Source organism: Sorex araneus, chromosome 2 (assembly GCF_027595985.1).
Source record: "Sorex araneus isolate mSorAra2 chromosome 2, mSorAra2.pri, whole genome shotgun sequence".
In the NCBI taxonomy this organism is placed as follows: Eukaryota; Metazoa; Chordata; class Mammalia; order Eulipotyphla; family Soricidae; genus Sorex; species Sorex araneus.
The window spans coordinates 232358927-232379574 of NC_073303.1; the positions used below are offsets into that span (position 1 = coordinate 232358927).

Here is a 20648-nt window from a genome sequence, read left to right on the forward strand (position 1 = left end):
CGCTGAGGCCCAGCCCCGCCCTGGAATACCCCGTGGGGCCAAGAGTGCAGGAAGGAGCGTGCGGAGTGGCCCAGTCACACGCCAGGGGCACTGGCATCCAGGGCTTGGGGATCACCGGGGGCTCAGCCTCGACAGACTTGGCCGAGGGGCTGCTGCAGGTATTGGGGGGCCTGGGTTGGCCCACCATGCCTCTAAGCACCAGTGGCGACCCCCTGCCACCCATGCACCATGTCCTGAAGGTCAAGTCGGAGACAGAGAAGGACACAGGCCCTCAGGGCTGAGGGTTTATTTCTCTTAACAGCACAGAGAGGCTGTGGGGGGCTGGGGACCAGCTACATCCCAGGAAGCTTCGGGAAACACATTCCCCCACGCGCCTGAAAGAGGTGATTCTGGGTCCACGTCTCACTGAGCTGCGGGTAGCCCCAGGGCCCTGGATCCAGCCTGAGGGCCCACCTCAAACCCAGGGCATGCCAGAGTCCACTGCGACACCCCCAGAATGGTGGGCCGCAGCACGCACCCCGGCCCAGCCCGCACACACGCGCCCGAGGGGCCATGGCCAGGCTCACTGCTTGCCCGCCTGCCGGCCTGGCTTCTTCTCGGGCTGCCCTCGGCCAGTGCCTGCAATGCTGCCGCGGCCCCGGCCGCCGAACACACCTGTGGGACAAAAGAGATGCTGCAGCAGGCGCAGGGTCTCCCCTGGACGCAGCTGCCCTTTGGGAAAAGGGAGGGGTATAGCACAATGTCCTGAGGCTGAAGAGGGACAAGAGCAGGTGAGGTGGGCAGGGTCCTGAGAGACCAGGAAGCACTCTAGGAGGTGGGGGGAGGAGGAACCACCTGCACCTGACAGACCCAGGAGGCAGGGCTGGGGGCACTCTGGGAAAGGGCAGCTCGGGGCACACAGCTCCCCGAGTCGTCAGAGATGGCAGGGAGGGGCCTCAAAACAGAGCGGCCAGGAGGGAAGTGGGGTGCCCTGCTTCCTCAGAGGGGCTCGTGTCAGAGAAGGGCCCCTCCGCAGAGGGGAAACTGAGTTTCAGGGCTGTGCCAAGCAATGAGATGGGCAGCGACTTGGGCAGACCCCAAAGAGCAGGAGGGCAGAGGCTCAGAGCAGCCCCTGGGCCCACCCCATCCATCCCCCAGGACGCAGCCCAGCAGGAGGGTCTGCACGATGCCACCCACCTCGCCCGGTGCCCCCCAGGCCGCGCCCCTTCTGCTGCTTCTGCTGCTGCAGGCCGCCGCGCCCGCGGCCCTTGGCCACCACCTCCTCCTTCACCATGTCGATGATCTCGTCCGGGATCCGCAGGTACTTGATGGTGCTGCCCCTGATATAACACTCGGGCATCCGCCAGAACTTGTCCCCGTCCTGTAGGGGAGCTTGGGGGGTGAGGGAGTGACACCCCTCACCTCCAGCATGCCCCAGCCCACCAGAACCAACTTCCCAGAACTCTCTCTGGCGCCTGGTTCCACCATCAACCAAGAATAGTCTGCCAGGAGTTTGAGATGGGGACCCCCCTACGGTGCCCTTTTAGGGCACTTTGGGCGCTCAGCCCCACCCCAGCCTGCCAGGGTGGGTTTCCCACAGAACTCAATAGCTGAAGCCCCCGGGACCGAAATCCAGACCCACCCTGGCCACACTGTCCAGTAGAACTTGCATGTGTTGTGCCCTGCCTGTCCTGCCCCAGCTCACACCAGCGCCCCGCCCCCGCTGTGACTGGCCCTCAAGGGAGCTGGTTTGGCAGGACCATGGAATGTTCCAGGGTCCCTCTTCCCAGCAAGCTGTAAGCAGCGCCCCAGAAACTCCTCTGGAATGTGCAGGCGTCGGGCCGAGTCCACAGGAAGGCAAGAAGAGCATGAGTCTGGACCCTTGGGGTATCCCCCACCCCAAGTCTGAACCACCGGAGACCCTGTGGCTGCACCGGGGGCTGCATGCGAGAAACAGGAAACACCTGGTGACCCTCAAGGGCTGCCATGGGGGTCGGACCCATCTCCCCAGGGCTCTGCAGGCGGCCGACAAAGGGGTGATGCCTTGGTGTGGGAAAGGCTCGTTGCCCCATGGCCGCACTGACCCAAAAGGTGCCCAGAGCCCAGCCTCCAGGCGGCCTAGCCTGCTGCTCACCCTGGACGTGCAGATCACTTCCCGCAGGTTGATGTTCATCCAGTTGTCACAGCTCACCAGGTGCCCGTTGTACGTCTCCCCATTTTTCAGCTCCACCAACTGGAAGAAAAGGGCGTCCTCAGGGCCGGTGACTTGCCCCTTCCCTCACAGCCAGCAGAGCCCCCTGCACGGCCCCAGGGACCACCCAAATGCCTGTCAGCAGGGGGAAGCTCTTCTGTGAGAGGGACCCAAGGGACACAGGGTCTCTCAGAGGAAACGGCCAGAACATGGTCCTCTGAGAGAGTACCAACTAGCCACCTCTGGGCTGGAAGGTTTGGGCGCAGAGCAAGGCCTCTTGGCCGGCGGCACTCAGGCAGCCCTATCAGGGGAAAGGGGGTGTGGGCACGTGTGTGTATAGGAGGGTCCACTCAGCGCAGCAAGGCCGGGGTCCACTCACCATGGGGTGGTTCTGGGCTGTCTTCAGCAGCGACAGGGGAAGCTGGGGGACGAGAAGACATGGGCGGTAAGTACCGTGCAATCACCAGGGCACCCCGAAACCCCCCAGAATATGGCTCCTCACTGCCCGCAAGAGCTCCTAACTCACAGCAGTTGGGTCCTGAGGAGCATGACCTGACTCACTCCCCCCATGACCCAGGTTGGTTGCCTGGACAGGCCACAGTGCTCCCATGGGTTCCCCAAGCCCAGGCAGCCAGGAGGGACCCCACCATGACTCTAGGTAAGAGCCAGGGAGGGTCTGACCTGCCCCAGAATGAGCTGGGGTGCGGGGGTACAGCTCAGGGGGCAGTGGTGCCCAGTCTCCCGCACACACAAGCTTAAGGAAGCCTCCAGGGGCACAGCGCCCGCCTTTCCTGTGGGGCAGAACCTGTTCTTGTGGGTTTAGGGGAGATCTCAGACTGCAGAGAGGAGCCCGGCACCCAGGGCCTGGTAACTCTTCAGTGGGCCTGGAGGCCCCGTGGCTGCACCCGCCAAGCAGTGGCGGAGGACAGCTAGGCAGCTGTGTCCAGCCCACATGTGTCCACCAGACGTCCCTGTAATCGGCTTGTCTATGCCACCCGGGTGGCCGGAGTGGGCAGAGGCTCCTGCTGGACAGGAAGTGCGCTGCGGGGGACAGCAACAAGAGGGACAATAGCGCCCCATGGTGGCGGAGTGTTCCCCACACAGCACTCCCATCCACACCCCCAAACTGTGGCACAGGGTCCTCCACACACACACTGGGAAAGCGGGAAGCCAGCTGGGCAGCTGTAGGAGCCTAGGCCCAGGGTATCAGGACTAGGCCCCAGGTGGCCTAGGGCACCTCCCATCTCCCCCACCCAGCCTGGGGCATCCGGGAGGTTGCCACCTGGGTTCCCTAAAAAAGCGTGTTCTAAGCCTTCTGGCCTCTGCAGCCCAACTCAGCCGTCTGGCCCCGGCCCCCACATGCCTTGGGGACCCCCAAGTCTCTGTGCCAGGTCTAGAGCTGCGCGTTGTGGGGGCTGCAGGCGGCCAGCTAGGGACCCCAGGCCGCCTGGGACACCCCCATCCCATCTGCTCTGGGTTTCCGGTCTAGGCGATGCCACAGAGGCGGGCTGCCAGGCTGGGCGTGCCCGGAACCGTCCCACTCCGCCCCGACGTGAGCGGGACCGATTCCTGCCACGGCGAGTAGAGGAGGCAAGAGGCCTCGGGAGCCCTTTCCCGACCCCCAGCCGCATCCCCCGGAGCTCTGGCCTCAGTTTCCCCAACTGCAAAGTGGAGACCATAAAGACCAGGCCGCAGGACTGCGGTCCACACATCGGTCCCCGAGACCGGCGAGCTGGGAAACTCTGGCTCCCGAAGGCCTCGCCCTGCGCCCGGCCGGCTCCCCGACCCGCGCCGGCTCCCTGCCCTCACCATGGTGTCGGCGGGGCACCAAGCTCGCCCGCCGCTACTTCCGCCGCCGCCGCTCCCGCCGGGAAGCGCCCCGCCGCGCGCCACTAAGCTGAAATGGAATGGCAGCGATGCCAGCCAATCACCGCGAGGCAGAAGGGACGAATAACCAATCCACGCTGGGTAAGGCGGAACCCGCTAGGCACAAGGAGCGGGCAGGCCGAGTTCTCTCCGGAGAGCCGTAAAGTGTCGCAAAGATGCTGCAAAAGGGGGCAGGGCAACGCATGCCGACAACGGGGGTAAAGGCGCATGCGCACGTGCGCTCCTCTGAGCCGCGATCCATCCTGAGTGCTCAAGTGCGCGTTGTTTCTGAATTGCAAAGCCGATATCTTCTCAGGCTCTTGCGATGTGCCTTGATGTTGCGTTTGACCATCCCGTTTTTGGATGCTCCTTATTGTGGTCCGAACCCCGACTCCTGCCTCTTGACAGGATGGAGTTCTGACTGCACTTCCGAGCCTCAGTTTACCCCCTTGTGAAATGGGCTTGATGACGCCGTGCTCTGGAAATTGTAGTGAGGGCCACAGGAGTTAAGCCACGCAGATAAGAAGCAACTAGGGGCCAGAGTGATAGTACAGCGGGTAGGGCGTTTGCCTTGCATGTCGCAGACCCAGGTTCAATCTCTGGCATCCCATATGGTCTCCTGAGCACTGCCGGTGTGACCAAAAAAAAAAAAAAAAAAAGCAAAGAGGAAGCACTTGAACCCACTCGCAGCGCACAAACCCAGGGCTACTAAGCTTAGGACACAGTTCGTAATTCTGGCATCCTCCTGAGCATCATCCTGAGCTGGCCAGGTTGCTTCCTCCTGGGGACACCGACAGGTGGGCCATCTGTGCTGGGGACGCCAAGGGGTGGGTCACCTGACCCAGGCCCCTCCCCTCCACTCAACCGTTGGCGAGCTATCCTGTCCTGAGCCCCCAAAGCCCATGTCCCAGCCCCCGTGTTACCTGCCCTGGGTGCCTCTGCCACCACCCATGTCTTTCTCTAGGCCTTCCCATCTTCTGTGTTACACTGCATTGGGGCTGTTTGGTTTGCAGGCAGTGTTGGAGGGGCAGGGGAACCTACCCAACCCCGTTTGCAACGGTACAGGCCACAGTATGTCAAGACAGAAACGGCGGTGGGGGAGGCAGAGGCCTTGAGGTGTTCCAGCATCAACATGGCGATGCTGATAACTTGTCTACGTTTTTCTGAAGAAGGAATTTGCGAGGCAAACGCCTCTTCATCCTTTAAAAACTCGGTTTGGGTGACCCCGTGTGGCCAACAGTGGTCACTGCAGGCTTCAGTGATTGTTAAAGGGGAAGAGCCTGTGAAGCTGGAGGTGGTTAAATTGAGAGCAGTAAGTCCAGGGCCAGGTCAGGATCCGTCTGCTGAGGCAGAACTGCTTCTAGGTGAAATGAACATGATTCGAGCTCCTGGATCCTGTGGCGCCCTGGGAGAGGGGCTTCGTTGTCTATGCTACGTGGATATGGGACTCTGCCCCAGGCCAAAGGCAGAACTTGTGCTCCTGCATCCCAGTGCCTCATCCACCACCCTGCAAATGCCACGGCCCCTCTTGTACTTTGCTCTTCAGACCTCACCCTGCCTTTTGTCGTCAGCGTGTGATTTATAGTAAGGAGACTGACCTGTAGGAGCAAAAATGTGAGGGTTTGCAGGGGCCAGAATTTGATGCCTTCTATCTGGTTCCGCCTCTCCCTGCTCCTCTTACCCTCCGTTCCTTCCCCAGCCAGAGGCTTCCCCAGGGATATTTCTGGAATTGTAGAGCTGGTATCACCCTCTCCAGGGCAGAGTCCTGCCTGGTTTATCCCTAGATCCAGGTGGACTTTATAAGACCTTATTCTTTTCTATTCTTTGCATCACTATTTTTCCCACCAGTGCAGTTTCCTATTATTATTATTATATTTTGGCATTTTGGGTCACACCGGCAATACTCAGAGGTTACTCCTGGCTCCGTATTCAGGAATTAATCCTGGCGGTGCTCGGGGTACCATATGGGATGCTGGGGATTGAGCCCGGCTTGGCCACATGTGAGGCAAACACCCTCCCCTCTGTACTATTGCTCTGCCCCAACCACCAGTGCACTTTCAGTGGTGTTTCTGACAGTGGAAACCTGACGTGGAAACAGCAGATGCATCAAACAACAACACAATGTCCTTCCTTCCACTAAATAAAGTACCATGAAACTCACTGCTGGCAAGTCTGCAGTCAAACTGGCCGATACACCCATCCTTCCCATCCAGGAAAACCTCAGCCTGATGCTGAATCCTGAGCAGTGCCCTGTTCTTTCATTCAGCAGCATCAGTTCTGAAGTGGCGTTGGGGAACATCAGGCCTGTCTCCCCTACGCCTGCTGTCCCCTCTGGTCAGGCTGCTCACTGCCTTCTCGGCAGCTCTCCTTGGGAGATTTCTATCTGAAGCTGATACACACCAAACAGCCTTGGTGGTGTGACTTCGGGTCCAAGGCTGGGCAAGGAGTGGCATCCAGGGCACTGCCCTGAGCTGACAGGCACCAGTGGCCCAAGTCCAAAGATCACCTTCTTCAGCACTCTGGCCATTCAGGGGCCTGAGCACCAGCAGACCAAGTGCTGAGTCCAGGGCCCAAGAGATAGCGCAGCAAGTAGGGCACCTGCCTTTTATGTGTCGAGCCCTAGTCCGATCTTTGGCATCCCACATGGTTCCTCAAGCCTCACCAGGAGAGACTGCTGAGCAGAGCCAGGAGTAAGCCCTGAACACAGGTGGGCGTGTCCCCAAAACCGAAACAGCCAAGTGCAGAGCCTAGCACTGCTCCTGAGGACGTGGCTTGAACCTCAGCTTGGTGTTTGCAAGGACACCATGGGCACAGAGACCCATCCTGGGCCATAACCCCTGAGGCCATGAGAACAGGCCTGATACCAGATGAGGAAGGGCTCCCAGACTGGGTGGCTGCTGGAATCCAGGACTTGGCAGGCCCATGGAGGTTGGGGTGGGGAGATCTCAAAGGCAGGTCTGTAAGCAACACAGGAACGAAGGTTGAGGCGCCATCGATTCCATGCCCCCCTCAGTCTCCTGGCCCTTGTGACCCTTGGGATAAGGGGTCTTCTGGGCCCGCTTCTCCATATGTAAAACCGGGTGAGGGGCTAAAGTGACAATAAAGCGAGTAGGGTGTTTGCGGTGCACTCGGCCACACTGGGCTCGATCCCCAGAATCCCATGTAGTCCCCTGATCTCTGCCAGGAGTAATTCCTGAGTGCAGAACCTGGAGTAACCTCTGAACGTCGCCGGTGTGGCTCAAAAACAAAACAAAAACCGGGTCATGGAGAGTCTTGCTGAAGAGAAGCCTGGTCCCCAAAACACAGGGCCACGCGTTTGCAGAAAGGACGGTCCCAGGGGCTGGAGTGATAGCACAGTGGGTAGGGCTTTTGCCTTGCACGCAGCCGAACCGGGTTCGATTCCCAGCATCCCATATGGTCCCCTGAGCGCCGCCAGGAGTGACTCCTGAGTGCTTGAGCCAGGAGTAATCCCTGTGCATCGCCGGATGTGACCCAAAAAGCAAAAAAAAAAGAAAGGACGGTGTTGGCCGACGGAATAGTACAATGGCCGTACCCTCCGGGGCTCAGTGCCTCGTCCTACTGGGGGAGAAGCTGAGGCTGGGGCGCCCCGGAGTCGGATTCAGGAAGTGGTGAGAGTTAAGTCTGAGTTCTGGGCGCGGGAGGTGGAGCCTGCCTTATGGATGGGGCCTGGGTGTGGCCCTCCGTGGGGCGGGACCCTATGGCAGCGCGCGTGCTCAGCCAGCTAGGAGGCGGATCCCGGCGAGGGCGCATGCGTCCGGGCGGATGGGGCGGGGCGGGCGCGCAGACCGAGCGCGGGGCGGGGCGGGGCGGGGCCGCGGGCGGGTGGGGGCGGGGCCGCCGCCAGCGGGGGCGGGGCCGGGCGGCGGCGGCAGCGGCGGCAGCGGCGGCGGCTGCGGACGAGCCAGTTGGGCCGGGAGCCGGTCGGAGTCGCCGCCGCGCGGGCCATGGAGCAACCCAGGAAGGCGGTGGTGGTGACGGGTAGGCGCGGGGAAGAGCCAGGCGGAGGCGGCGGGGCAGGTGGCAGAAGCGTCGCAGGTTGGGGCCGTGTCACCGGCCGCTGGAGCCCTGCTCGGTCAGCGCGGCGGAGAAAGCGGAGACGGGGGCCGGGGTGGCGCAATGTTCCTGTGTCAGGGGGTCCCTGGGGTCGGGCCCGGAACCCAGCTGGCCACTCTGGCCACTCTGGGAGTCGCTCCTTTCCCCGGGAGGGCATCGCCACCTCGCGGGTACCTGCTGCTGGCGGCGGAGACCGGACCTTGCCCCGGCCCCTCCCGAGGTCCGGCCTGTCCCCACCCTCGCCCCAGGGGACAAAGGCCGAGTTGGGGTCAGGCAATACCCGCCGCTGCTCTCCTGCACCCCCAGATCTACCTTCGTGGGGGGCTGCCTCCCCGTGGCAGAGTGACCTGGAAGTTGGGGGACCTGTGGCAGGTAACCCTCACAACTGTTCCGGGACAGACTCCATCAAAACCTCCTCTCACCAGCCCCCCTAAACTTCCTTTCAGAGGAGAGTGGACCTGGGGCCCCTGTGGGTGTCACCCTCCCCCAACTCCCGTGGCGGGGTCCCAGAGATGGGATGTGCTGTCCATAGGGGTGGGGGCGGGTCCAGCTGCCTTTGTGATCCCTGGGGGCAGGGCTGGAGGATGTGAGCCGCGCCTGCCTAACAGGTGTGTTTGTTCTGCTGGCCCTGGTTGTTGCACCCGGCGGTAAGTGGCTGAGCTGGGACTCTGGGGCAGGAGGATGAAGTGAGGCCCTCACTGGGGCCACAGACATCCCCCCAAGCCCCCCCAGAGCCACTTGGGCTCCATGCCCACTTAGCAGACGCCTTAATTCTGGACACCCTTTTCTTGGTTTGCTCTGGACACAGCCAGCTGCGCACTCAGGTGCTCAGGGCATCATGTGGGATGCTGGGCGGGAACCAACGTCAGCAAGTGCCCTTCCAGCTGTGCTCTCGCCCCTGCCCTTTTGCTAACTTCTTTATTTGCTTATTTTGTTATTGTGATGATGATGATGATGATGATGATGATGGCCGTATCTGGTGTATTCAGGGACTGCCTGGCAAGGGGGGGTGATGTTGGGATCTTGCCAACCTTGTGCCCACCATGGTGGGTGACAGGGTCTAGGGTGAGCAGGGTGAGCAGAGGGGAAGCATGGGGGGTCACCTTGTGGCGCTGCGTGCTGGCCTCCGTGGTCACACAGCTCACGCTCGACTGCTGTCTGGGGCTATCCACGGGGCAGGCCTGTGCCGTGCTGGGCCCGGGCACTGTTGTGACCCCCAAAGATGCCATCCAGTGGTCACAGGCCGGGTCAGCATCAGGGCACTGCTGTGAAGGTGAGGTGAGGCGGCTCTGGGAGGTCCTGAGGGGCACCCCGGAACTTGGAACCACGGAGACAGCAGCCTGGCGGGCAAGGAAGCACAGGAGGGGGCTTACAACTGTTCCTTTGATCACTTTCAGGGTTCGGCCCTTTTGGGGAGCACACGGTGAATGCCAGCTGGATTGCCGTGCAGGTAACTCGGATCTGGGGACTGAGACTCAGGATGGGGGTGGGGGTGGGGTCTGGAGTCAGGGGCCAGCCAGGAGGGCTCTTGCCTTGCACACAGCTACCCCCGCCCCCGTCTGATCCTGCCATTCCCCAGAGTACCACCAGAAGTGCTCCCTGAGCACCAGGAGTAAGTCCTGAGCACAGCTGTGTATGGCCCCCAAACCAAAACAAACAACAGCAAAACCATATTAAAAACGTTTTTATTTTATTTTATTTTTTTAAAAAAACTTTTTAAAAAAAAGTTTTTTAAAAAGAATAAAAGTCGCTGGGGCTGGAGCGATAGCACAGCGGGTAGGGCATTTGCCTTGCACGCGGCCGACCCGGGTTCTAATCCCAGCATCCCATATGGTCCCCTGAGCACTGCCAGGGGTAATTCCTGAGTGAAGAGCCAGGAGTAACCCCTGTGCATCGCCGGGTGTGACCCAAAAACCAAAAAAAAAAAAAAGAATAAAAGTCGGGGGCCAGAGCGGTAGTAAAGAAGGTAGGGCGTTTGCTTTGCATGCAGCCAACCTGGGTAAAATCCCCGGCGTCCCATATGGTCCCCCAAGCACCGCCAGGAGTAATTCCTGAGTGCAGAACCAGGAGTAACCCCTGAGCAGGGTGTGACCCAAAATGCAAAAAAAAAAAGAAGAAAAGTCCAAAACCAGGATGAGGCTGGGGCTCCGGCGGAGGTCCTGAGTGCCCTGTCCCGGGGGTACGGATGACATATGTGTGCACCAGGCTTGTACCCACTGCTCAGATGGAGAGACTGAGGCTCTGAGAGGAGGCTGGAACCCAGGCACCCCCAGGAACAGCGTCTTCTCAGGTCTCCTGGCCCATTAGGCAGGGATGGTCAGGATGGAGTAGCAGCAGCTGGGCGGAAGGGGCAGCCTGCAGGCTGTGTGTGGGGGGATCTTCTCCGCAGTCCTGGGCTGGGTCAGCCCCGAGACCTTCCCATTTCTTTGTCAGACGGGGTGGGGAGGGGGGTAAGGGGTTGCGGGAACAATGGGAGAAAGAGGCGCCTGAGATAAATCAGTCCCGCGGACAGACCCCAGCGCTTCCCTGAGCTGGGCCACCGGGAGGGATGGAATGCCGGTGCACCTGCGTGTGTGCACCTGTCAGGCGCCCGGGGCGGCCCTGCCGGGAGTGTCCCACGTCCCACACTCGCGCCCACCTTGCCACCTCAGACAGAGAGGCCTCGGTGTCGGCGTGTCAGGCGTGCGGCCTTTGTGCCCCAGACGGCCTCCTTCACGGCCCGAGTGCGCACAAAGCCGCCGTCTGGATTCCGGCGCCTGGACATCATCTGCATCTAAATGGGAGGAAAATCAATTAAACAACCTCGGGAAATCCCTGCATCGTTGCCCCGCAGCCCTGGCCTTCTCGGGGAGCCCCCAGACCCTGCCTTCCAGCCACCCCCACCCCCTAGTGCTCCAGCAGGTCCCTCTGCACCCAGGGGGCAAGATCTAGAAAGTTGTCCTGCCCCTTTCCAGTGACTCCACCCCCACGTGGCGACTTCTCTCCCCCTCCCCACTCCCTCTGGCACCTTCTAGAAGATACTTTCAGCCACCCCCAGGGAAGTAGGGTTTGCCTGCCACCCTCATGGAGTGAGTCCCACCCCCAGGCCAGCTGCCACCCCATCTTCCCTCTGTCTTTCCAGTCACCCTGTCCCTTGGGCCACAGCAGGGACACCGGGGACAGGGGGGGTCCCCCTCCATGTCTCCGCAGATGGTGCTGGCCCCCAGTGCGGCCCTAGGAGGGATAGAGCCATCCAGAGCCTTCGTGCCCGCCAAGTGAGGGGGGCACAGGCTTTGGGAGCACATCCCCAGGGCTCTGGGCCTGACACCCCCTGACTTAGAACATGAAGGGTGTGGCAGAGCGGTCCTGGAGCTGGTCCTGAGGACCTCACTTTGTGGGGTGCAGGGCGCTGCCTGGAGGCGGAGCCCAGACAGGGCTGGCCAAGGCTATTATCGGGGGGGACAAAGGGGTCTTTGTGACTGGGTCAAGGGATGGTCAGAGGCGGGCAGGCAGGGCCTGGCAGGTAGGCGGGGAGGGGGCTGCACTGGGGGGGCCCCCCCGGCCTGTGTTCCATCACTGCAGCTGCTCCTGGCTAGTCACACTGGCCTCTGGAGGGGTGACCTGAGGCTGCTGCTAGAGCAGGAGGAGCACCAGGCCAAGAGTTCAGCCCCTCAGCCCCTCCCGACCACTGAGTCCTTGATTCCCATAGGGACAAGGGACTGGCCTGTGTGCTGCAGACTTGGACCAAGACAGCCCTTCTAGAATGTTCTGCGTGCATGGGGGAGTGAGGGGCGCCATACCCAGCAGTGCCAGGGTGAACCCAGCAGTGTGGGGGCTGCACCCAGCCCTGTTCATCTCCCTGAGCTCCATTCATGCTCCATGTCCCTTTCCACAGACTTCCTGTCCCAGAAAGGGCTTCCAGGGACGCGGGGACAGCGGGAGACAGCATAATCGGGGGGAATTGGAAGGGAAGAAAAAGGGGTTGGTAGATGGTGGGATTTAAAGACAGGCTGGAAGGCGCTGGCCTTGCACATGGCGAACACGGCTCAGGCCCCAGCACCGCCAGCAGTGACCCTGGAGCACTGGTGTGGCCCCCAAACCAAAAACCAAAACCTGAGATGCCCAGTTCTTGGAGTGTACCTGGCTGGGAGCCCCAAGGCCCGTGGGTGACCTCTGGGTAGACTCCAGACACTACGCAGGGTGAGCGCGTGCAGGTGTCCCCAGGTCCCCGCGGCCACCTGCCTGCCTCTGTCTGGCAGGAGCTGGAGAAGCTGGGGCTGGGGGACAGTGTGGACCTGCACGTGTACGAGATCCCCGTGGAGTACCAGACGGTGCAGCGGCTCATCCCTGCCCTGTGGGAGAAGCACAGCCCGCAGGTGAGTGCAGCCGGGAGGGGGCGCACCTGGTTAAGCGCCGATTGTGCAAACACACTTGGAACAGGACAGGACCATTGGGTCTGCTTCAGGTACGGTTTGATCCAGGCATGCACCTCGTGTTCCGGTGTGGACCACCCACTTTTTGTACCTGGCCTTTGTTCATTTCACAGTCCCCTTGCCAGGCACTCTAGGGGGCCGCCAGGATCCCGTGGGTGACACTGGCACTCAGGCCTCACGTTGACCTGAGAGCCTCCCAGGCGGCCCACCGCCAAATGCCACAAACCCTTTCATCTGGCTCCCTCGACCCGCCCGTCTTCGAGAGCTACTGCAGGGTCTGTCCCAGACACAGGAAGTCAGAACCGGCCCATCGGCCCTTCTGTCCCCACTAAGCCCTCTCCGTCTGCCCACAGCTGGTGGTGCACGTGGGAGTCTCTGGCATGGCCACCACAGTCACGCTGGAGAAGTGTGGCCACAACAAGGGCTACCGGGGCCTGGACAACTGCCTCTTCTGCCCCGGCTCGCAGTGCTGTGTGGAGGACGGCCCCGAGAGTATTGACTCCATCATCGACATGGACGCCGTATGCCAGCGGGTCACTGGACTGGGCCTGGATGTGTCGGTGACCATCTCCCAGGACGCCGGCAGGTAGGGACTAGTTCCTGGCGCTCTTCCCGGACACTCCAGCATCCCCCCTCCCTGGCCCTCAGGATCTGTTTGGGTCCTTGTTTTTCACCTAATTCATCCTTTTTTATAGCTTTTGAGACACACCTGGCAGTGCTCAGGGATTGTCCTCAGCTCTGGTTATGCGGCGCCAGGCATCCAACCCTGGGCGGCCACATGCGAGCCAAGGGCCCTCCCCATCGGACTATTGCTCGGCTCCAGTGCCCCGTTTTCTGGGTTTTGGGGTCACACCTAGCAGTGCCAGGGGAGAGAAGGGCACATGCACTGTGGTGGGGCACAGCCTCACCCCCCGTGTGGAGCCGTTCCCGGGTCCTGCTCTCTTTTGTTTTGATTTTGGGGCCACACCTGGAGGCGCTGTGGGGGCCCCTCCCAGCTCTGCTCAGGGGATCACAATATGGTGTCAGCTGTGGAACTGGGGATACCACAGCCTCTGTCAGCAGGTTCCCAAAGCCTGATTCTCTCTCTCCTTTTTTTTGCGGGGGGTCTTTTTGGGTCACACCCGGCGATGCTCAGGGGTTACTCCTGCCTTTGCACTCAGGAATTACTCCTGGTGGTGCTCGGGGGACCATATGGGATGCTGGGAATTGAACCCAGGTCGGCTGCGTGCAAGGCAAACGCCCTACCCGCTGTGCTATAGCTCCAGCTCCCCCAACCGAAGACTGATTTTCAGCCGTACCTTTATTTATTTATTTATTTATAATTTATTCTTTAATTGAGTCATCATGTGGAAAGTTACAAAGCTTTCAGTTTAAGTCTCAGTTATACAATGCTCGAACACCCATCCCTTCACCAGTGTACATATTCCACCACCAAGAATCACAGTATACCTCCCCCCCGCCCCCTCAGCCGTACCTTTTGCCCAGAGCAGTTCCTAGGCATCGTGCTCGGGGATGGAACCAGGGGCCCAGGACTCACCCCAGGGTTCTCTAGGCAGGGAGGGAGAAGGAGACGGTGGGGGAGCTTTGGAGCCTGGGCTGGGGTGCCTGGGGTCCGGGCACTGACGGTCCCGCCCCACGGTGCAGGTACCTGTGTGACTTCACCTACTACACGTCTCTGTACCAGAGCCGAGGCCGCTCCGCCTTCGTGCATGTGCCACCCCTGGGCAAGCCCTACAGCGCGGACCAGCTGGGCCGGGCCCTGCAGGTCATCATTGAGGAGATGCTTTTGCTGCTGGAGCAGGCGGAGGGCACCCTCGGCTGCCACCACGCACGCTGAGGGCCACTGGTGGCAGCACGGCGCCTTCAGCAAGCATGCAGGCTCGTGGCGTGCCAGGAACCCTGGCCAGGCGGTGGACTTGTCCCCCACACCCAGGAGCCTGGCAGAGCGTCCTCGGCCGCATCCCCAGGGCCGGCGGCTGGGGCAGCCCGGGAAGGGCCCTCGTGGGCGCAGGACTGCCTTCTCTCCCTCTCTCATTCTCTTTTCTGGAACAATCGTGCGAGCTTGGGCAGAGTAATTTATGTTCCCTCAGCTTCCAACCCAGGCTCCCACCAGCCACGAAAGTGTCTTTTCTCAGCGCTACTGCTTCCCCGCCCGGACGCCCATCTGTGCCCAGAGCAGGGGCCAGGCACGGCGCCCCCATTGGCGCTGCACTCGGGGACCAAAGCGGGGTGCCATGGGGAGGGACAAACTTTGTTGTCATTGTCCCAACAAACATGTTGATGACCTGTCTCTCAAGACGTGCCAACAGCTCACAGCCGTGGACCTGCCTGCTTCTGGCCGGATTTCTAGGGCTTTCTCCAAGTTGGGGGTCCCATCTCAGCCACTCTTTCCAAGGGGGGTCCAGTGGGGGCCGTGTGTCTGGCTCTGGGGCTAATGGTGCTTTTTCTTCTTGGAGACTCCAGATTTCCAGCCTAGAGACTGGGGGGCATCACCCTGGGGGGATCCAGGGAGACTTTGGCTCTGAGGGGGCAGCCTGGCTCCCAGAAGACACCTTTCCCTGGAGTGGCTGGAGTATGGAAGCCCACAGCTGGGGGCCCATGGCTGGGAAGTGTTTCCTTCACCTCCCCCAGGTCTTGGGGTTTCACTCTCTACCCCCCCAGCAGGCAGCACCCTCCAGCCGCCCTCTCTGCAAGGTCTGTCGCTGTCGTGTGAGCAGAAAGGAGGGAAGGAATTTTGGATTTTTTGGATTTTTGAGGTGAGGAAGTACAAGGCCTGAGCTGAGACTTTTTTTTACTGGTTCCCCATACATCCCCCAAATTTCATTTGTTCTGGTCCTTGCAAGATTCTGGTCAGTTTCAGAGTGAAACACTCCACGTCAGCTTCTCGGGTCTGGGCCCTGGTCCATGAGTTTCTTTTCGTGCTGGGGACCTATGGAGCATCTTACCAGGGGTCCTCTCCCAGGGCCCCTTGGTCATCCGTGTCCCTCTGTTCCTGGGCTCTGCGCCTGCCTTTGCCTTGGTCCCCGAGCCCATGACTCTGCCACATTTGAGGGTCCCTGACTCTCCACAGACATTTTCACTTGGACACATTTTGCCTTTTTCCGCTGAACCCCAACAGCACCCCCTCCCCAGGCAGCCCGCTCCTCCATGGTGCCGATGCGTCTCCACGCAGCCTGTGTCCTGGGGGCAGAGTCCCTGGTCTGTGTCACTCAGAAAGATGGGGTGCAGAGACAGAGGGGCCTAGGAAGGTGAAGCAGTCTGTAGTACAGTGTGTGCTGGAGAGCCGAGCGGAGGGATGATAGGATGGGGGGATGGGACCGTGAGCCCCTAGGGGTGCTGCAGGGAGGGGGCTGGACAGGGCTGCCCGGTGTCCCCTGTGGCGTGAGAGGAAAGTCCAACTCCATCCCCACTTTGCTACCATGGAAACTTCGAGGAACAACAGGGCCTGCTCAGGGCAGCGGCAGGCAAAGGGGCTCCAAAGCGCCTTTTCTCTCCCAAGTCACCGCCTGGCCAGTGGCCAGCTGCTGCATGTGTGTGAGCCTGTGTGTGCTCACACAAGTGTGTGTGCATGTACTCTTCATGTGCGTGTAAGCCTGTGTGTGCTCATGAATGTGTGTGTGTGTGTGTGTGTGTGTATGTGCACGCCCCCTCCTGGGCAGGGGAGGGCCAGTGTGAGGCGGAGAAAATCTGCCCACCAAGCCCCCCTCTTTCAGGCTGCAGCCCTGTCTAGACTGTTGACCTTTCACCTCTCCACCCCTCCAAGTGTCTGAACCCAGAAGTTCCCGGTGGGAGCGGGCACAAAGCCCCATTCTTCAGCCAGCCCCTCCCAGCCAGCCCACAGCCGGCCTATGGGCACCTCTCTCCTCTCCCCAGATGCTTCCCTTCCCGTAAGTGCCTAACCCATGGGGGACACGGTGCCTCGGAGGCCAGGGTCCCTCTGAGACATACGCGCAGTGCGGGGTGAAGGGGTGAATTCTGAGACCCCCAGTTCATTCCCCAGCAGACAGCTGCCTCCTGCTCTCCCCCCCCCCGCCCAGGGGCGAGGCCGGCTGCAGGCCTGTGTGCCCTGCATGGGGGCCCATGGGGGCTCCCTTCCCAGGGGTGCAGGCCTGCTGCTCCCCCGGAACATCTTTCCCAGTGTGTATCCTGCACCCCGACAGCTCAGCCCCCTCCTGTGGACCCATGAAGACCCTCCTCCAGCTCCGGGTCCTTCAGTCTCGGGGTACCCTCTGCACCCCCAAGTTCCAGTGAGTGCCTTGTCCAAAACCCTCATGCCTGGGTGTGGCCAGGGAGGGGCCCACTGGCCTTCTTTGGGGGCTCATTCTGGGCACCTCCACACCTGACATCTCAGAAAGTAAATAAAGCTGTTGAAATGTGAGCACTGCAGCCTGTCTAGGGGAGCTGGGGGGCGGGGGCGCTCTGACCCTGCTCTCCCTGCTGACCACTCTCATCCCCAAAACATCCAGCTTGGAGAACCCTTCCTGTTTTGGTGGCGGGGCTTGTGAGGGTCACCTCAGGGATACATCCAGTGTGATAGATGGGGGTGGAGGGCAAAGGGGGGGTCAAAGAACAGTTGGAAACTTCGAACATGGCCTTCCGGCTGCTTCATCCCTGCAGCCTGCTCCTTCCTTCCTGGACCTGCCCAGACATGCCCTGGGGGTGCCCAAGCAATGACCCCGTGCCCTGCAGGGCTAGAGCCACAGCAGAGAAAAATATGCAGCGTGGCAGATGTGTGCCTCTCACCTCACCATTACCCACATGGCACACGGCCCAGGGCCCCCACCCCCAGCGCAGACCCCCAGAACAAACAACGAAACAGCAATGCGGGGTTGGAGGGAAGGGACAGAGAGAGCGCGCTTGCCTCAATCCAGGCTCAGTCCCCAGGACCCCCATAAGGTGCCGCAGGGAGATCTGCCAGGAGTGACCTCTGCTCTGCAGGGCCAAAAGCCAGACGGGGGAACTTCGGCCTGAGGAGCCCAGGTTTCATGCAGATGAGGTGCTGCCGGCACGTGGGGGCTGCGGGGGAGGAGCTCGGGAGGCACACCTGAGGATCCCCGGCCAGGCCCCCTCCACTGACCCACTTCCTGCCGGGACTGGGGCAGTCCAGGCCAGGAGCACGCACAGCTGGTGGCAGGAGCTCAGCCTACCACTTCCGGTAGCTGGAGGGGGGGGGCGGTCTCCTCCCGCAGCCTTTCGCGGGGTGGGGCTCTGACTCACACAGGCCATCCCGCCCGCCCCGACCCCGCTGAGCCTCTATGCTTGGGGGCGGGGTGCAGACTTGGAAAGCTGCAAGATCACGCGGCCTCCAGCTCAGCCCGAGCGCCCCCCACTCCCCGCCACACATGGCACGCAAGGGAAAAGCTCCCCTGGCTGGGAGCCGTAACCCACAACCCACCGTTAAAAACAAACCAAAAGACAACTTTAACTGCAGGAGCCCGGGAGACTGTACAGCAGGGAGGGGCGTTTGCCAACCGGGTTCAATCTCCCAGCAACCCATAGGATTCCCTGAGCCTGCAGTAGCGAGCTCAGAGTATCGCTGGCCACTGGCGGCTCTGGCTCTGGTGGGCAGTCACGTGCTCATTCCCTCCCCTGCTCCACAGCCAGCAGCGTGGCCCCTGGCGGAACTCCTGGCCAGATACTCCAGGGTATGCTCCAGCTATGCAGGCAGGTAGACAGTGAAGGCCCCTCCTGAGCCGATGGCAGTGAATTTTCTGGGAAAATAATATCAGTAGCCCTAAAGTTGCAAAAAGTCAACTTTTTGGAAAACAGGAACTGATTATTGTTATTGGCTCACTTGGAGCCACTAACAGCCCAAAGAAGGCAGGACTCCTACAGAGGTGACAGACTTCAGCAGAGACAGGAACTTCAATCAAAGACTTGAAGGACAGGCTGTCCCTTCGTGACAATACCTGATGGAACCTCCACAGCTGGCAGAAAACTCCAGCCCAAGGAGCTGGAGTGATAGCACAGCGGGTAGGGTGTTTGCCTTGCAGGTGGCCAACCCGAGAGTTCGAGAGTTCGATTCCCAGCATCCCATATGGTCCCCTGAGCACGGCCAGGGGTAATTCCTGAGTGCAGAGCCAGGAGTGACCCCTGAGCATCGCTGGATGTGACCCAAAAAGCAAAAACAAACAAACAAAAACTCCAGCCCAAGACAATCCTGAGAATATGCATATAAAAGCCAGTCTTAAAGGCCGCTCAAGGCTTCTCCACTCTCCCACTTTCTCTCCTTCCTCTGCTTCTAAAACCTCCAAATAAAATCTGTTTTTACTGCTTTGTCTACTCCTGAGATTCCTTTCTGCGAGGCAAGACAAGACCGGAGACCCTGGGTCAGACCCGGGACTGACTCTCCTTTCCTGCAAAGAGTAAATCCTCGTTCTGAGTCCGTGGCTCCCTGAGAAATCAGATGGTGGGGATGGACTCCCTACCTAGACCTACCTAGATCAGGTGTGGCCTGGAGGTAGCCGCTGAGCAGACGGTTGGCCTGTATCAGCCTAGCCTTCCCAGCTGGTCCTGGGGGCAGAGGTGATCAGGCAGTGACTGTCTCTCTCCTCCCCGCCTCACATAAGCCACCCATGGGATCCGGCGACCTCACTTTGGGCCTCAGCACCATACCCGGACATCCCAGGAGGCTGGCAATGCCCAGGCTGGAAATGACCCCCGGCTCCTGCTGCCAGGAGCCTATTCTGAATTGCTGGAAGAAGTCTGTGCCAGCAGCAGGTGACCAGAAAATATGCCAGGACGTCTGAGGACTTGCCAGGCGGGGAGACCCACCTGACCTTGCCCTGCCACCGCCCCCCCCACAACCGCAGCACTGTTCACCTCTAACCTGGATAAGCCTCCCCGGACCGGACGCAGCTGGACAGGAAGGGGGGATCGGCCCCATGAGCTCGTCGCTGGCCGCCCGCCACAGCCGGGTGCCCTGGCCACCACCTTCTACTTCTGTGGAAGGCCCTAGAGAAGGACCTTCCAAATCGCCTCTGATCCGGAAAGTCGAGCTCCTTAGCAAGGTGGCGCCTCCTCCAGGGCCCGCCCAGCCTGCCCGCTGAGGGTTTAATGCGCCCCCACACACACTGGCGCAACGCACTAGATCCATGCTGGGCCAGGCACCCGTGGCCGCTCATTCTCATGTCAGCACCCCGACACCCACCCGCACTCCATATCTTGCACACCAGAAACGGGGTCAGGATTACATAGCTTTGGATCAGCGGGGGCGTGGCTTCGGTGGGCGTGGCTTTATTTGGGGGCGTGGCCCAGCGGCCTGTGGGTGGTCTAGTCCCCTGCCTTCTATGTCCTGCACTTAGAGGGAACCTACTATGTGCACCAATCTGGGGGGGTCTCTCCAGGAGACAGCTCAAGTTGTATCTCAAGACCCCTCCCCCCGTAATGAAGCAGTCATCACTTTGCTTTAAGAGGTTGAGTTTCTTGCAGAGTTCTTCAAACTGAAAGTGTGAGCTGTAGATGGTGGGGGCAGCACCTGGTCATCAGTTCGTGCAGGGGGGGGGATCCCACCTGTGACTCATGTTGGCCTGGGTGTCTGAACATACCACAGCCACAGGAGTGGGCACCGTCCTGGTGAGCATCACGGCCGGGAACTGTCTGGTGAGCACCATGGCCAGGAACTGTGAGCCCTGGCGGTGAGCATGGGAGGAACCCTGTCCTGGAGAGGAAGGGGCGCCATGTGGGCCCCAACTCAGATTACAGCCCCAGGACCACAGCTGGAGGCTCTGCACACAGGAGGCCTTGGATCTACCCACACACACACACGCACCGCATAGTCAGTTCCCTGAGCACTGAGCCGGGAGTAGTCCCTGAGCACTGCGCAGTATGGGACTCCCTCCATAAGAGCAGGCTCTGCCAAGCCAAGGAGTTCAGGGCACTGTCTGGAAGTTCCTACCTCCTGAGGCTGCAAGGGTCACTCCCAGGGCTGTCACTGCCCCAGCCATAGACGTGGCAGCTCTAGCTGGGGTGCTCAGTCCTGCGTTTGCGTCCTGCTGGCCGTTCTGTGTGGCTGGAAGCAGTATGGGCACTGCAGTACACCTGTGTCTGCAGCCAGGAGCAGGTGACCAGGGAATATGCTGGGAGGTCTAAGGTTTTATGTTTTTTATTCTTTTTGAGGGGGTGGG

General features: G+C 60.8%; 2 protein-coding genes across 3 annotated transcripts; one reads left to right on the plus strand and one right to left on the minus strand.

Annotated features, from left to right (window-relative positions):
- Positions 1 to 271: 271 nt before the first annotated feature.
- Positions 272 to 4148, minus strand: LSM4 (LSM4 homolog, U6 small nuclear RNA and mRNA degradation associated). The gene is made up of 5 exons (XM_004616652.2): positions 3980 to 4148; positions 2550 to 2591; positions 2114 to 2212; positions 1177 to 1360; positions 272 to 654 (listed from the first exon to the last, which is right to left on the minus strand). Exons 1-5 carry the CDS (start codon positions 3980 to 3982, stop codon positions 563 to 565), a joined length of 420 nt encoding a protein of 139 aa, XP_004616709.1. The 5' UTR covers positions 3983 to 4148; the 3' UTR covers positions 272 to 562.
- Positions 4149 to 7906: 3758 nt separating this feature from the next.
- PGPEP1 (pyroglutamyl-peptidase I) lies at positions 7907 to 18810 on the plus strand. Of its 2 annotated transcripts, none has more exons than XM_055128056.1 (5): positions 7907 to 8035; positions 9508 to 9560; positions 12349 to 12465; positions 12876 to 13108; positions 18516 to 18810. In XM_055128056.1, the coding sequence occupies exons 1-5, from the start codon at positions 8002 to 8004 to the stop codon at positions 18592 to 18594; spliced, it is 516 nt and encodes a 171-aa protein (XP_054984031.1). In that variant the 5' UTR covers positions 7907 to 8001; the 3' UTR covers positions 18595 to 18810. The 2 variants fall into 2 exon arrangements, with proteins under 2 accessions (XP_054984031.1, XP_004616903.1); XM_004616846.2 differs by lacking the exon at positions 18516 to 18810 and adding an exon at positions 14167 to 16900.
- The last annotated feature ends 1838 nt before the right edge of the window (positions 18811 to 20648 follow it).